At 39.7% G+C, this 17,357-nt stretch overlaps 2 protein-coding genes across 2 annotated transcripts; both read right to left on the bottom strand.

The window, feature by feature from the left end:
- Positions 1 to 650: 650 nt before the first annotated feature.
- On the bottom strand, positions 651 to 5,737 carry bnip3la (BCL2 interacting protein 3 like a). The gene is made up of 6 exons (XM_088298767.1): positions 5,627 to 5,737; positions 4,075 to 4,336; positions 3,918 to 3,999; positions 3,424 to 3,533; positions 3,177 to 3,326; positions 651 to 2,153 (listed from the first exon to the last, which is right to left on the bottom strand). Exons 1-6 carry the CDS (start codon positions 5,706 to 5,708, stop codon positions 2,105 to 2,107), a joined length of 735 nt encoding a protein of 244 aa, XP_088154893.1. The 5' UTR covers positions 5,709 to 5,737; the 3' UTR covers positions 651 to 2,104.
- Positions 5,738 to 7,617: 1,880 nt separating this feature from the next.
- Positions 7,618 to 17,070, bottom strand: LOC148344489 (serine/threonine-protein phosphatase 2A 55 kDa regulatory subunit B alpha isoform-like). The gene is made up of 10 exons (XM_088298754.1): positions 16,548 to 17,070; positions 16,255 to 16,332; positions 11,802 to 11,899; positions 11,518 to 11,683; positions 10,987 to 11,099; positions 10,692 to 10,869; positions 9,884 to 10,048; positions 9,531 to 9,700; positions 9,377 to 9,468; positions 7,618 to 8,912 (listed from the first exon to the last, which is right to left on the bottom strand). Exons 1-10 carry the CDS (start codon positions 16,552 to 16,554, stop codon positions 8,633 to 8,635), a joined length of 1,347 nt encoding a protein of 448 aa, XP_088154880.1. The 5' UTR covers positions 16,555 to 17,070; the 3' UTR covers positions 7,618 to 8,632.
- Positions 17,071 to 17,357: the final 287 nt, after the last annotated feature.

Genomic DNA, 17,357 nt, shown 5'->3' with positions numbered 1-17,357 from the left:
AGTGTTTTTGCAGAATTTTGCCCACACCTTAAATCCAGTGTTCAAGGTTTCTTTCCAAGAGGAACACTTGTGTTTTCTTTTTTTTTTTAGTTTTAGTAAGTAAGGATAATGGCTATGGACCTGCTTTATGTGTAAAGTTTCCCTTTGTTATTTGGCATTATATACAATCAAATTTAAAATTGAACACTTTGGTGCTCACCACCAAAAGGACACCATACTGAAAGTGAAGGTTGGTGGTGGCAGCATCATGCTTTGGTGCTGTTTTTCCTCAACTACAACATCAGAAATTGATCAGGGTTTGCTCAAAGGTACCTTAAATGGTGGCAGATCTGTGTTGATTGCCATTTAACATGAGTTTGAAAGTCACTGGTTAATTCAGAGCACAGTCCCAGAAACAAATTTTATTTCAACAAATGTTTACAGGTTAAATCACATTAAAGGAGGAATGTTTTGAAATTATTCATCTTGACCTCATCTGTTTGTCACAAACACCTGGCATTTAACAGGGATGTGTTGTTTTATTTCTACTATAATTTGGCTGTTATTTTCCCTCTTGAAAAAAATAAATTGACCTTCATATCCACTGTTTATATATACAGGACACACAAACATCACATTTTGGAGAGTGCATCAATGAATGGGGACTAACATCCAGATGACCAGATTTCTGCTTTATTCAGTATGTCATGTTAGAGTTTCCATTTTCTTCTGTTTGTTTACAAGCTGTGCAGAAGCCTGTCTAATCTATGTTTGAGTTATTATGACTACATTTCCATTATGGAACCTTATGTTATATTGCTAGTCAACTGCACACAAGCCATCGTGATATTTAAGATTAACCAGAACAATAGATTTGGTTTTCACAGTACGTTATATATAAATTTTAAACACTGTCAAATGCGTTATTCAGCCATTCAGTCATTATCTTCATTATTATTATAAGCATCAATATAAAGCAGTTAGTTACACTTAAATTAGTAAAAGCTTGTCTTACTCTTTCTTTCTGTAAGTTTACAAGCATTGTACATATTAAGTCACACTGGAAAATGAAAATAGACAGTTACATCTTGATGAAAACAGGCTCCTGGAAACAGCTTATTCAATGGCGTGTATATATATATATATATATATATATATATATATATATATATATATATATATATATATATATCATTATAATATATTGACACAATATCAGGGAGATTCTACTAATTAGAGCAGATCACAGTTTTATGTATCTTCATATCTCCATTTCAATGGCAAAACATGTAAGGGAAATTAAAAAAACACTGATTAAACTGTGCAGTGGTAAAAGATATTATTTTGACACTTTGCCATTGTTGCTGTAATGTGCAATAAAAAGCAAAATATAAAGGCAAAAAAAAAAAAACACCCAAAAAAACAGCATATGGCCAAGTACATTCTTGCCTGGCCCAAGTTCTACTATCATAATGTAGTCAAATACCACAAAATGCAAAAGTCACTGGCTACATGGTAGATGAAGTCTGAAGAGTTTAATCTTCAAAACATGAAGCCCTAAAAAGAAAACCACCCGCTATTTCAAAAAGACGTGTGCAGCATTACATTTCCTTCGGCAACTGCACCTCAAAAGTTCAGCGCATAAAGTTAAGGCGTTACAAGTTCCTTCCTTCCTACCCATACCCCTTTTCATATTCAGGATATGGCGCATATTTTTGGTTCATAACCCTGGCGAATGAAAGAGTAGTGGGGCGACTCAGCTAGAGGGCCAGATTGTCAGGTGGCAACCCAACAAAAAAATAAGGAGTGAAACTTTGACAAACTATCTCCAAACCTTCAACCCACTTAGGTTAAACCCTTGTCGCATTTGTATTTGTATTGGATCAGGATGACTAAGATTTTTTTTCATCTTGAACAGGAGTTGTTATTGGATACAAGTCAAGTGGGATGCCTTAGGTCAAGGTGAGGAGTAACCACATTACAACATGTGCGCGTACACTTACACTGTGACACAATCTAATATGGATTGGGAGGGTAAATGTGGGTGCACGATGACTGCGGAGAAACATGTGATAACAGACTGCTTGAAAGACAGGAGGACACCCAGGCACTGCTCATTTTCTACTCAGTAAGAGCTGGCAGAGGCCGTGGCGATTCTTTTACCGATGTACACCCTTTGAAGAGAAAACAAACAGGAAATTGACATGAAAATAGGGTCTAACGAACTCGAAGCATCTCTTACATAATTATCACACTATTGTAACAGCCAATCCGAATCAGACAACCGTTTTGTTTTATTATGACTAAAGCTTCAGCATGTGGGAAACAGATAAATCATTCTTGGTATAATTTTTAAGGCAAAACCCAAATCACAAACGGGGGAAAATATATGATAAAGGAAAGTGATGAACAGACAATAACATACATTGCCAATTATCTAAATTAATAATTCCAAAACCACCGGTCTGTGGACCAGTCTCAATCCAATGGATATTAAGCATCGGCCACACATTGGGACTGTACAAAAATATTTGATTGATAATCAGAGTATGAAAGGCTTACTTTGAAAATGAGGTGCATATATATATATACGCATATTACACCAATAACCTGGATCATGTGGTATTGTAGTAAAAAAAAAAAGGAACACCACAAATGTGTGTTAAAAAAAAAACCCAAAAAAACAAGAGCGTCTTTGCAAAATTGAAGGGGCCATATGTTGAGACAGAGGAAGAAGAGCCAACAACTTTCAAAAAAAGATGCATTTTAGAGACTTTATGAGATTTGTCACTCCAGGTGAACATGTGGTGCCAAGACAATTAATTAAGTCTTCAGAACTGCCCAAAAACACATATTGAAAACCTTTCTGCCATTTCCAATATTCCACTTTTGTGAGGTAGAAAATGTTGGCGACCAAAAAAATCACGGAGTAGAGAGGACATATGTAGATTAAGTAACATACGTCCAGTGTGATTGTCTCCTATTACTGCTAGATGGGAACGACTCGTTGAAGAAAACAGCAGGGCTCTCAAAAATGATGACACCTATTCAGTGCAACACTGAGTTCTATTTCTAATATTGTTGGTCTGTTAAAACAGTGCCTTCTATAAAAACGGTCAGTGGTTCAAAAAAAGTTAGACCGCTGATCAAAGAGATTAAAATGTGTGGCCATGGGCATTAAACATACAACTTCTTACCCAATTCCGAGGGCGAGGATGTGTGAAATGAGAAGCGACGGGATGAAAACTTTGAGGAAATCAGCGGAGAATACGCCGCCTTTCTTCATAACTCCACTTTTTCTCATACTAAGGGATACTGCACGTCGCGGGTGCCTGAAGTGGAATTCCCTGAAATAACACAAACGTAATTGACATCATACATTTTGATTTAAAAAAAAAAAAAAGTAAAAGCCACAATCAGATGAAAAATAAGGAGTCTCCTCACTTGGGTGGAATGTTTTCCGGCCTGCTGGACCAATCGGCTACCCAGTCGACATCTTTGTTCATGAGGATATCATCCTCTCTGTCTTTGTCTGCGCCTTCTTCTTCTTCTGACTACAAATGTGAAGGGGGCAAATAGTTAAGACTGAAAGATGATCACAACCAGGTACGGTGGACCCCATTAAGTCGAAATGATTGTACAGTATCTATGTTTTGCTTTTTGGTGTTGTGTTTGTGTGATCCCCCCACAGATGGGTAGGAGGGATGGCAAATAGATATGATGACAACCATAACCCCGGAAATATGACGTGTTAAATTCCTATAAGAGATTCATCCATGTTGTATGACACTTGTCCTCATTAGGGTTGTGGCTGGGTTAGCTACAGCCTATCCCAACTAACTTTGGGCAAGAGGTGGAGTACACCACAGAACCCAATGAGAGATCCGGTTTCAATGAATTGTTTTTGTTTTGAAAAATTTAAATAGGATAAATTTTACCTGACTACCTCTTGGACTAGACATGTCCACATCAAAAGTGATCTGACCCTCATCCTGGGTGGGACTCTGTGGCCTGTGAGGACTGAGTTGACAAGTTGTGGTTAATAGGTCTGTTTCTACACAAGTGACAACATGTAGCGCATAACTTAAAACCCACCTGTCACATGAAGAATTGCTCGGGCTGGATTCATGTTGTGCATCCAGGAGGATCCTCTCCATGTCCTCGTTATGAATGGAAGAGGATGACGGAACATGTTCTAGTCCACCGATGAGGGTTTCATCCATTTCAGGCACCACTTCCAAGGTTTGAGTTGTGCTAGCGTTTGCATTTATTTGGTCTGCAGCAGCTGACATTTGCAAGCTGCTGAGCACGCCGTGCGCTCCTGTATTTCCATTCAACTCCAACTCCACCCAAGAGCCTTAATCATAAAAGGTTAAAGACAATCTTAGGTGAATTGACTTTTCTTGCTCAAGAGAAAAACTCACCTAACAACCAATAATGCAATGATTCTCAACCAGGTTGCCGTGGCACACATTAGTGTGCTGTGAGAGATCGTTTAGAGTGCTGCGGAAAATTACCCAATGTCACTTATTTTTGAGGAAAAACATGTTATAATCGAATACATTTTTTTGGGTTAATTTATCTTGTGTCAATTAAACACGTATAATAACAGGCAAAACAAGGAAATGTTTAACAATGAAATGCTTTGCAACTCAATTACTGAATGGTATATATTTAATTTGAATATACACTTTTTGTGAATCCTTTTTTCCGAGGTAAAATATGTGCATTGGCTCAATAAATATTGAGAAACACTGGATTAATGCATAAGGCGTTTTATTTAGAATATCTGCACTGCATCAGTGATTGCGTTTAGCTTTGTGCCACTGCCCTACTAACAGCGAGAGCTTCTTTTTTTTCTAGCCAGGAGGGCGTTATGCAATGCATTACAGTCTGCTTGGCTGCAAACAGAATGCGAACTAATCACACTTAACACTTCTTTCGTCCGTTCCTGTTGTACTACGAGCTATTGAAACGATTGACTAACACGATAGAACGACGTGCCCAAGCATAATTGAATGTGTGTTTATTGCCATATGTCAACAATGCAGGTCTCTGTTGCGTAACAGACGGGCAGCTCCGACGTATCGCTGTTGCAGATAAGATGCTCGTACTCTAATTTTATTTTACATTTTTTTGCGTGTGAACAAACCCCGGACCAATCATTCGTCTAAAATTTGTTTTCGTGTAAGTACGAACGTCCCATGAACATTTTCTTTCTTTCGTGTTTCCTTTTTTAAATAGTAAATTAGAGAGAGTGTCTGGTAAATCAAAGATGGAATTCTATAGCCCTCCAGATATTGGTAACTGCAGGGAACATATTTAAATAAAAAGCAACGCAATGTTATTCTTTTTGTCCCAAGTTGTTTTTATTTTGGTTGGAGTCCGCCCAACTTTGCGAGGGCTATGTGATTGGCTACAATTCCCATCAGTCACATAATTGTGAAACCCTATTGGCTATCTTTTAGAAACGTCAATCTACATCATCGACCGCCCCTCCATGAGGATGAGGAAACGCTTTTACCCGATATAACTTTACCCCAAATTGCCAATGCACCATTATGATCGAAAGACAGAACACATGATTAGGAAACTCAAATAAGCATCAGGTTCCGACAAACATATAAATACAAACGATTTTACGTACCGTGAAGTCCAGGCTCTTCGTTATTGTTTTGTTGAGCAGCAGCGGTGGACATGTTGACTTCTGTTTTAGTATTCGTCAACATGACCAGGGCGTGCGCATGCGCGTAGTCTGTCCAGAGTCCAGGCAAGATAGCAAAGCAGTGTTTAACTAGGTAATAGACTTGTATGCATGCACCATCCATGCGTGGACGTGCATCTTTCATGTTAAAATACGTGTACGTGTAACTGTATTGTGATGTGAATAGCCAAACAAGGTTTAACAAAAGCACAAGGCTTTATGCGATGACTGATACAAATTCGTCATTGATGCCTGCGACTCATTAAGTCATTTAAGATGTGAAAGTATCCGTCACCCACCGAGTAAACGTTTAACAAACAGCTTTTATATTATATTGTTTGTGTGATTAAATCGTGGTAATTCGTTCCATTTTATTTACACGCATGTGCCATATTATGTATAATTGAAATTTAGTTTCTAAATGTTATCGCATTAGTTATCTTATCTAGTAATTGATTCCATATGAAAAATACATCCATGCAGTTCAGTAGTTTTCCACGCCATGCCGATTTCTAAATTTCTTTATTCAATAACCTCTTGAATGAAAAACATACCATTTTAAATGCCCAAAATAAAAGTGCATAGTGATGTACTGTAAAAAAAAATAAAATACGCACAGCTCCACTGTTGTTCATGTCGCGACATTATAGTTCGTCATGCGTTCAGAATGAACTTACACAATCAAAAAACAAAGCTTTTGATTAAGGCATTATTGTTTTTTTATTTAGGACTGACAAGCTACTTTGTTGGAGGTACAGTTTTGAACATTGCCCTGAGTGTCATGTCTGGCACGTTAGACGAAATGCTTTATTAAGAAAGGCAAGTGGGGGTTTTTGATTTCCAACACATTCAGTGCCTTAACCATGAACAGAATTCCACTTAATAAACGGCAGTTAATGTTTTTGAAGAATGATGATGACCAGACCTGGTACCCAAGAGCAAACTGTTGTTGAGATTATCAAACTATGGTATCCCAAGATTGCCCCGAGAAGCCTCAATTCCTAAACAGGACAAGAGAGGTTTTGATTATGCCCCGTCACAGAATGATATTATGAACAGCCCTGAGGAATTGACATCGCCTCAATTTGTTGGCATTTCAGTCAATGTGAAAATCACTAAGTAGGTTGAACAGATGTTGAGTTTAAAAGAAAAGTAACTGAAGGAAAAAAAAAGAAAATATCCTCAACCCGTTTGTTCCGCAAGATCGGCAGCTTGTGACAGAGGCAAAGGAGAAACAGGCGCTTACATTTTTAGGTCATTTCTTCCGAGTGCTTCACAAACTGTCCCCTTAAATAATTATAATCATACCCTTTTAAGGAAATATGGCTAACATCACTGGCTTTGAAATGAGTAAATTGAAAAATGCCCTTTACCCCTTTCAAGTCGGATACTGTATTGCCCAATATGCCTTTTGAAGATTTTGAAGAATGATTAAAAAAAAAAAAAAAGTCACAGCCAGCTAACCGTTGAAAATATTTGCTCCCATTAGAAAGGGCATGCTCCTCCGAAGAATCACAGGACTTTCAAACCCATATGTGCCCAGTTGATGGCTCTCTGTCATGCAGCCTTCCATCTAATCCAGAGGGGCCCAATACCGGTTCTCGAGAGCGCCAATCAAGTCAGTTTTAAGTATATCCCGATTCCAACACACCTGACTCAAATGATCAGCTATTAGCAAGGCTTGAATATGCTTGATGATTTGAATCAGGTGTGCACCAGGAGGAATGTATCCAAAACAGGCTGGATGGGGAACTCGAGGTCTGGACTTGAGCTCACCTGATCTAATCAAACCAGCCATCAGAGAGACAGCTCAATTTTAAATGTCAGTGATCAGACTAGAACTATTGCCTTAATTTATACAAAAATAAATCAACTATAGTGACTATTTTCTCTTCACAGGTACAGTAAAAAACATCATAAAAAATGAAACTTGATTCAAGGGGTAAAGTCATCTGTCTGACATATAACATTTGTTTTGTGGAAGTTGACAGCAGCATCAGACAAACATCACAAAACATTTGGCCAGCTTGCATACAGAATTCCAGCCATTGAGCTGTAAAATAAAGGAGTATAATTTACAGTCATCGAGTACACCTTACTTTGGCAACATGATTCTTTTCCTCCAAACTCAATACCGGCCGATATGTGCATACTATTCCCATGTCTGTTAAAAGTTAACCATGTTACGAAAGCAATGTATTCATACGATACGATTAAACTAATTTCTGACAGCTGTGTATTTAGAAAACTTAAGCAGTTTATGTCAAAGGAAATTAACCTGATAAAGTACGCCCCCTGCTTCGCAAGTACATAACTAGCCAAAAATATGTGTTTTCAAATGCCACACAAGTGAAACTTGACATCCGTGTTAAATTGCAAGGCAGCAGAAAAAATAAGTGGCAGTAATGTTTGTAGAACACCTTTTAAGAACCTTAACAGGAAAAATCCTAGATTGGACCTTTAATATATAAAAGCAGGAAGGCGTCGTGAGTAAATTTGGCAAATTGACAAATATGTGGTGCAAATAAGGAGTGTCAACCACTTATATTAGCAGTGTTTCATGCCAGTGCAAATGAGTCTACGAGAGACATTTTCCTGCTAAAATTAATAAAATGTAGAAACAAAGAATGCATTAACAATTGGTAATGACACAAATGCACGAACGAGAAAAAAAACATTTGTTTGTTTACACGTGTTCCCTTTGGTCTGGGATACAGGAGTTGCACCCAGCAGCTGGATGAACAAGTGCCTCGACTGGAGGGAAAGTACATAAGCCCCTGAATCCCAAAGTCTGTACAGTAATTAGCCCAACACAGCCTGCATGTTCATTTTTATGTTCACGTATTAAAAGTGTACTCGTGATGATCGGTCATACCCAAGGTCTGAGGCAGACTTGGCATTAAGACGGTGTTGTGTCTGTGTAATGTCGCAAAAAGGGATCATCAAATGCTAGTTAAGTTTATCCTGGAATATGTACAGATTATTGGTGGTGGCCACGGCAATAATGTTGTCCAGAGGATGCCAGGCAGTGTGGAGGATCTTCTTGTTAAAGTCCAAACTGTCTACACTGATCTCATCCTTCTTGCGCTTCCCACCTGATCGTACTTTGCGGGGTTTAAGGACAGACTGCGGTTTGCTGTTCTCCCGTGATGCCTCGAGGGTCACATCCTGCCTGTAGCCTCTGTCAAACATCCTGAAGAAATTATTGTAGGAGCCTGTCATGACCACACTGCAGACAGAGCAGAAAGTGAGAGAGAGAAATCTGAGTGGGCTGGATAGTAAACAATCCTAGCAAACCCAAACTAAAATAACTGTTAAGGGGGAAGAGAAGGTTTCCCCCTTGCCACCTTAAAAAAAAAACAAGCAACATTGTCAGCAGCCTCATTGGTATTCTATAAAGAGGTCAATCTAAAGCACCAAGAACAGGGGTGTCATGATCCAGTCCTGGAGGGCCGCTGTCCTGCATGCTTTCAAATCTCTCCTGGTTACAACCCACCTGATTCAAATGATCAGCTCATCAGCAAGCTCTGAAGAAGCCTGATAAGTATCCTGCTCATTTGAATCAGGTGTATTGCAGCCGGGAGAGATGGAAAACATGCAGGAAAGCGGCCCTCCACAACTGGAGTTTGACACCCCTGACTTAGACCAATTGTGGCTTGAATGAACATCAATAAAGAGAATGTAGGTTCTCACCTGTCGTTCCCATTCCAACAGCACGCAAATTTGTCAAAGATGCAATCATTCTCGTAGAGTGAACACATCTTGCTTCTTAGATATTCATGCACCTGGTAAAGGACAACAATTTGAGGGAATATATCAAGAGTTCAACTTGGCCAGCATAACATACCTGATAAGTCTCCACTGGACGCGTCTCCATATTGAGGTCCCAGATTTTGATGGACAGATAGTCACGGGTCATCATGTAACGTCCACTGTGGCTGAAGTTCACATCAGAGATGGATGACGTTATTTCTGAGAAGAAGGAACGATTGTTTGGATCCTCTGTCTCTTCAAAAACTGCGAACAAAACAATGCACTTCAATCCTTGCTACATATTGTTATCCTTGAGCCAACTCAAGAATGACAGGCAAGCATAAAAATTGGAATTTTAGACAATGACCTGGCATCATTGTAATGCTTTGGAAATGAAATTCAGAATTTTAGTTGGGTTGCGTCACATCAGGGGCAACTTTTGCTTACATTTGGCATGGTTGTCACACAGTGCTGATGCCCTCATGTCGCACAAGCGGATAGCGCCCTTACTGCTACTGTACACAAACGTATTACATTGGTTAGGATGGAACTCTGATGCTGTGATCACCTCGGTCAATTCCTCCATGTTAGCTGGCTTAATGTCAACAATATCTGAGTGGGGACAAGTTCAGGTCCAACAGCAAGAGGAAACTTTATATTATACCAAGAAAATCGCTGAGCATATGATCAATTAACAGAAAAATAATGAGAGTGGGGCTGCAACTAACAATCATTATGAAAATTGATTAATTGATGAATCATCTTGAAAAAGTTTTATTTTTAATATTTTAGATATATATTTATGTTTAGTCCCAATCGTATATTCAAAAACTTTCAAATTCAGTTACTGGATTGGTCCATAGTTAGAAATTTAAGTGAACTATTTTTTTTGTTTTAATTTGAAAAGATAATCAGCCTACTTTCATGGAGTAGGACAGAAATTGGATAACATTCACTGTTGAGAAACTGAAATTCTGAGTATTTGGACAAATTTACATGAGAAAAAGGTATGCAAACAATTCATTGATCATCAAAAATAATTACAGAGGAATTTAATAATAGATTAATCAATGCAACTGTAGTTGAGTTTGCATTTTTCACATTAAAATCACATTACTGATTCGATCCTTCAGCCATGCTCTCTAAAAACTGCCCTCTCCCACAGTGGAAAGGATGTGCTCAACTAACGGCCTGGAAAAGATGAGCGGTTTCCAACACCGATGAGGTCTGTGAGGAGCTAAAAAAGAAAGGATACTAAAGCTGCGATCTGTGATTTCCAAGTGCCACAGGTTGATGCGAAGATCATCTGAGGACAGGTAAGTTTCACAATCACTGTTGACCGAGATGGAATTGATGTGGTAGGTGTGAGCGTTTGCAAAGACTCGACGGGGGCTGGCCTCCACCATCAGGTCCATGGGCCTGAATATTGGTACCTAGGGATCAAGAACCGTGAATTTCTTTTTTCAGAATAGATGATAAAATGTGAACGTGTGATGGCATGCAAAAAAAATAAAAATAAATCAGAATCCTAAATTACGGAAAATACTCACCCGTAATGCTGTGACTGTATTTGGATCTCTGTATCGACCATCATCATCTTTCAAATTGTAACCTTCCGGTCTCTTGTCTCGCTCACTAATTTTCCACAGCTTTATGGTTTTATCTATGAGAAGACAATGGCATAACTGATTACACAAAATCAATAGTTATTAAAAAAAAAAAAATCAGTGGTTGCTTATTGCATCGTGTGGGTGGCTGCACAAAAACAACTTGAATGTGATCTTAAAGACAAGACTTGTCATTTACATTGCTACGCATCTACATGACTGACCTTTTCCTGATGTGTAACCTGAAATGTTTTGAAATACTGCCCTAGTCAACATAAGTCAACTACTACAGTCAGAGCCAGCAAATATTTTTCTTATCTTACACCGTTTCACCGTCTCCATTACAAAATTCTACGCATATTATTTCTGGTCTTATGTACTTGATGTATATTTTCAGTCATATCGAAAAATGATCCTATTTGGCCAACATTCTGGAAAGGAAGTTACATAGCATTCTCTCTGGAGTTAACTTGCCATTTGTGGATAAAAGGAAGTGAGCAGCATTCTTCTGGGGTAACCATCGAATCTTGTTGATCTTTTCTTCAATCTCAAGGCTTTTCAGATAGTCAAACTCAGGTTCATGGCTCTGAAAGGTGCTGTAGACATTGTATTCTCCACGGCACTGAGGCTGATTTTTACTCTAAAAACAAAACAAAACAAAAAAACAAAGCAAAGATCGTGACAGGTACGCCAATGCAAAATTGCAAATAATGCCGGACAGATTCAAACAAAAATCGATGTGTCACCATAAAAAGTACCTCTGGCTCTTGTTGAAAGATGACTACGCGGCCTCCTTTGTCACCAGTGGCAAGCAACTCCCCAGAGTGGTTGAACTCAACAGTGGATATGATATCAGCTGTCAACACAGTAGTGTCAAAAGAATTTTTCTTTAAACATTAAATCTCCATACAAGGTAACATGTCAAGTCAATTTATATAGCCCTTAATCACAAGAAAGTCTCAAAGGGCTTCACATGCCCACAGATGACAAATATTGACGACTACCACTGATCTTAACCCCCTGTAGGGCAAGGAAAAACTTAAAATCCTAACTAGGGAAAAATGAGAAACCATGAGACGGGACCACAGATGGGGGGAAAATGCCCCCTTCTAGAATGATCTGGTTTCAATGGATGCTGAGCTGGGCAACATTTTCCATATATGATGCTCTACAATGTTAGTTGCAACAACGTGAAAGAAAATCAAATGACGTGCTGCAGGAGGATGATTTTGGTGAAGTGGGTCCTCGTCCAGTTGATCAATGCTGTAATCTCTATAGCGGCACCTCCGATCTTGTACAAGCAACCAGAATGCCAAGACTACATAAAGTTCCCTTATTTTGTTACCAATGAGCTACAAGAACAATGCCAATCAGGGTAAAAACAGAAAAGACCAGTGAGACAAGTCTGTGTGGATGTACACATACACTACACGATCCCGGGCTGAAGTTGAGTAACGGTATCTATCCAATTTCTCTCTTTATACGGTTATCCATCTAGTAACATCAAGCAGGGCTGGGGAAACTCACAATTGGCACCTCCAAGAGCATTTACATCTAATCATACAACACAGTACAACAATCAATCCCTGTTTACTGCCTGGCACTATTGTGAGGACTAATCTTAACACAGGCAAACAGTGTGGGCCAAACAAAGTGCCTGATACAGCTCTTCTCTGTGCATGCTCATACAAACACAAGCAACAATGAATTAATAAAAAGCAATTGTTATAGTGGTCCAGTTAAATTAGACGTTATTCTGTACTCCCCGGCTGATGACGATGATGGCACTAATAATGTTTTTGTCGACGTGGGGTAGGGGTGTTTGTTGTGGATTAAGCTTTAGATGATCAGGAATTTGGAGCCGATCACCAATCAGCGATTTAAAAAAAATGGACGGTAGGGTCCCAGTCTATTTATGGTTTAAACTTTTAAGATACACAAACATATTTTTCGGAGGGGCTTCAATTACAAGCATTTATTCTGCTTTCACAGCAGGGTTCAGTTTTGCTTAAAATTCTGCTAATTTTGCACATCTAAAAAAGGATAATATTTTAAGTCACATGCCATGCATAACATTGGATAATCGTAAGGAGGGTTAAGTGTTAAAGCATCAAATTTACGACTATATAACATCTGCTCCTCTTCATATTGCCAGTATGCGGCTGTGTTGAAAATATTATTTCATTCCAATCAATAATTAATTTGAATAATCAGAGCTCCTTGAATCACGTTTTGGTGTGGCATTACAGTTCTGAAAGTTAAGTGTTCTTTAAGTTCTGGTTCGCCTCCGAGTATTAACTCAAATGTCACAAAAATAGAAGATCGAAATTCTGCTGGGAACATTGCATAGCCAAAGACTTCAAAAAGACTTTATAAAAGTGATTAGAAGACGGATGGACGGAATATTCTTTATTATCTTTCCATTAGCTCACTGGTCTTAATTTGTTGTGTTTATGCTCAGGTGCCAAGAGGTCCAACTCCACAATTTTATAGGCTTATTATACAGAAAGTGCAGACAAACAAACTGAATGGGAAAGAGCAGTGCAAGCTTGACATGAGAGACTAAAAGAGGACAGGATGCAGCTCTTTGCTTTTCTCCCACTAATTCACACAGCTGGAGTAGTCTATTCTGGGAACAAAATGGAAGACAACATTTGAGAGTCCCAAAGTCACAAGGGAAGCGCACAAGAGATGGCTCTGGGAGTCAACAGCCATCAGACAGCTCACGCACATTTAACAGCATGCTGTCATCTAGCAGATATCAGAAGTACTTTTAGCTACAGGTTGACAGGTCAAGATGCAGCAGGAGATATGGAAATTACTGCCATACCTGTTTTAAGTATTTGAGGAAGCGAAAAGCTCGACATCATCAGAAAAAAGCAGAGATGCTTTTTGAGACCACCAAACTGAACCCCCTGAATGCCCCGGCTGCGACTGTAAATTCTATCCATAAAGGTTCTAAACAGAATCTGTGGAAAAGGGGCAGACTTGACAAAGTCCAAGTCTCACTGGAAACAAATCAGACTTACTGCCGACAATATGAACCAGACTCTGACATCGGTGGTACAGGGACCAAACAACCCGAATTAGGGGGGTGGGGGCATGTACCCATACTCTCGAAGAACCCCCTACAGAACTTCCCTAGGGACATGGTCAAACACCTTCTCCCAGTTTACAAAACACATGTAGACTGGTTTGACAATCTCCCATGCATCTTCAAGGACCCCGTCAAAATTGTAGAGCTGGTCTGACAATCCAGAGGTACTGGCCTCTGTGTCCATGTGGTGTTATAGAGGCGTGTCAACCAGGACAGCTCCACAACATCCGGAGCCTTGGTACCGGCCAACGTTAAATTCTGCTTCGACAGCTGGTATCTGTCAGCTGCCTTGACACCCTTCACCCGAGTGTCCAAAATATGTTGGCGCAAATCCGATGACGCGACTACAAAGTCGATCATTGAACTGTAGCCTAGGGTGTCCTGCTGCTATGTGCAGATATGGACACCCCTAAGTTTGAACATGGTGTTTGTTGTGGACAATCTGTGACCAGCACAAGTGTCCAGTGACAAAACATCACTTGCGGTCAGACCGGGTTCCTCCAAATCACGATGGACAAATCACAATGCTCTTTCCTCACCAATTAAAGTAAGACGAGTCCATCAAATAGCAAAACATGCGTCTGCATGTTGTCGCTAACTACTTTTTTTACATGATAAAAATAAGACGCATTCAATAAACTACTGCGGTAACACATACACATACGAGAAGGACTGATATCCTGATAATTTCAATAATCAAGTGCATTTGCCATGAACGCATTCTGCAAACAGAGTGGCTATATACAATAGGTAGATCATGGGGCATGTTCTGTATGGATAGCACACGCTTTGGCATTGACCAAAAAGTCAGCTTCTTCAAAATCAGTTGAGAAATGAGAAAGTTAAGACTTATTTTCAATGCACAAGCATTACAAGTAATGAGTACGTTGCTGCCACTAATGTCGCTGAGCTGAGTTGGGCTGCTACTTATCACAGCAATTGCAGTGCTCATGCTTTTGTAAAAAGATAATGGCATGCTGATCATTGGGGTGATATAAAGGGGGTCAGGAGTACTCACATTAGGATTAGCAGCTAGTCAGACATTCGGGTTTGATCGGTGTAGAATGCTCGACAATCAGACTTGTATTTATATTTTTATTTACAACTTAGCACACAGTGCTACAGTATTCTTTAGGCATGATGTCAGATTTCTTCTTTCCATCATGTATGTGGTCCGCAACCAGGTGGCCGCACACAGACAGAGAAAAAATACAACAAAATAAACCCTTAACCCTTTTTTGTGGCCATACAACCATCTTAGTATCTAGATGGATTATTTCAACAATAATTCCATGACACTAATCACTACTTTCGCACCAGCCGGGGGGGTTGGCGACATCTTGTGGCATCTTAATGCTAATGCTATTCTATGCATTTAACCACCCCGGGTCCCACCCAGGCTATCCTGTGTTAGCATGGCTTTGCAATCAATCGGGCGTCCTATGTTTCTGACTTGATCAAGCAAAGAAATCACTGTCACTTGTGTGGCATTTCTAATGCTTTAAATTAGAATATTACACTATGATAATTAGTGAACTTGTATCGTGAACTTCCCAGCAACACAGTGAGGTTTGCTACAATACAATGAGCTTCCGGACAACATTGCAATAAATATCATAGAGTGACATCAATACCGCGATAAAACCAAACGTTGAGCTTTCAATATCGTTATGGAATAAATTTGTCCCAAAGCCATTGAAAGTTGCTGACCCCCATTTTACACAAGTGCAGTGTGTGTGAGGGCTCTTCAATCAAGTTGATAGAAAGGGTTACATGTCAATCAAGTTACCAAGGGCTTGAATATCATGTGCATGCGCTAGTAGGGGAAAACCGTTGAGTAGGGTTGGCGTACCAAATTTGGCCTCAAATTGGAGGAGAAAAATGCTTAACAAAAATATGAGGTCTGACACGGGCGTTTTAACAGTTTTGGTTGAACTTAATGGCAATGCCAATTTGCGTGGGCATCATTGGAGCATTTTAAGGCTTCAAATCTTCAGCGTCACTTGAGTTCCTACCAGGTTGCTCATTTGAAAGTCGGCAAGAAAAGTTGACATATTTGTTCCTAAAATATGTGGGGCAGCTTATGACTGTTCATGTGTAGGCAGTGGACTCACCTTCCGCAACATCGTCATCTATTGCTCCTTTGACTTGGGAAAAACACCATTGCACCTCGTCGCTCTCATCACCGACCCCTGCAGGAGGCAGAAATCCAGTTTGCAGACACCACACCAAAGCAAGAGAAACTTTGTTTTGGAAACAAGTTAAGAACGCACACTACAGATACTAACATCTGCCTAGCATGCTAGCTAGCCCTTGCTTGTTATCATCAACAGACTAGGTTAAGTTGCGTTTTGTTCGTGACTCACTAACCAGCAACCGCAGCCTCGCCGTGTCGTTCAAGTTTTACCTGCCATGGTGGTGGTCCAGGGATAGAGGAGCTCTTAGAAGCGGGCTCAGGCCCTGGGTCGAGCACTGCTATTGCTTGACTCTGCCGCCTCTGACTGCCGAGGAGATGTGGAGGAATGAAGCCGAGAGCGCTGCCGATGTTTTTTTTTAGACAAGCATACGCAAGCAACGACCTTTGTCCGACTGTTGCAAAAAGTTAAAATATTCCCTTATAGAAAATGGTAACAACGAATTCCTCGGAACAGGTGTTGAGACTTTGCACTTCACTTTTAAGAATTCCCTCGTTCCTGCCTCTCCCCACCTTATACTTTCAAAATGGCGCAAAGCGGGTGGCGTTGATAATTGTGTAAGGGTCACACCAGGAGAGCGGCGATGGTTAGCCAAGAAAATAATCATTATCTCAGTCCTGAATTGTTTGTGTGCAAATTAATTGAATCCACCATCAGAGAATATGACCATTTGAATGGTGATATAATTTTTGTATTACTCAAAATCGGCGATGACTCTGCGTTGGAAAGAACCGGAAACGCCAAACCCCGACCCGTGGACTGGTATTGTGACATAAATCAAACGCAACAACGCACAGAGTTTGGTCAAGAAAAATGTTTTACATTTGAGCTTTTAATACAGTTTACCTTACGTTTTCATTCAAACCAGGTAGGGTAACATCATACAAATATTCACTTTTATATTTCTATATTTTCCTGTTGTCTAATTACATTTAAGTCTAATATCTCTAAATGCACGCGGCTCCATCCATCAACAAATAAAATAGGCACGTTACAGACAGCGAAGAAAATGCATGGACATC

Source organism: Idiotropiscis lumnitzeri, chromosome 1, assembly GCF_059441095.1.
Source record: "Idiotropiscis lumnitzeri isolate Australia: NSW breed Sydney's pygmy pipehorse chromosome 1, RoL_Ilum_1.0, whole genome shotgun sequence".
Classification (NCBI taxonomy): domain Eukaryota; kingdom Metazoa; phylum Chordata; class Actinopteri; order Syngnathiformes; family Syngnathidae; genus Idiotropiscis; species Idiotropiscis lumnitzeri.
This window is presented reverse-complemented; position numbering and strand designations above follow the sequence as displayed.

Bases quoted from the DNA above. Each gene is read 5' to 3' on its own strand.
- bnip3la (XM_088298767.1), bottom strand. From the start codon at position 5,708: ATGTTGACGAATACTAAAACAGAAGTCAACATGTCCACCGCTGCTGCT. The intron at 4,337-5,626 runs GTACGTAAAATC...TTTATGATTAAG, and splicing joins CGAAGAGCCTGGACTTCACG to GCTCTTGGGTGGAGTTGGAG. The intron at 3,534-3,917 runs GTAAAATTTATC...TCACATTTGTAG, and splicing joins CTAGTCCAAGAGGTAGTCAG to TCAGAAGAAGAAGAAGGCGC.
- LOC148344489 (XM_088298754.1), bottom strand. The intron at 11,684-11,801 runs GTACTTTTTATG...TTTTGTTTTTAG, and splicing joins TCTTTCAACAAGAGCCAGAG to AGTAAAAATCAGCCTCAGTG. The intron at 10,049-10,691 runs GTATCCTTTCTT...GTCCCCACTCAG, and splicing joins AATCACAGATCGCAGCTTTA to ATATTGTTGACATTAAGCCA.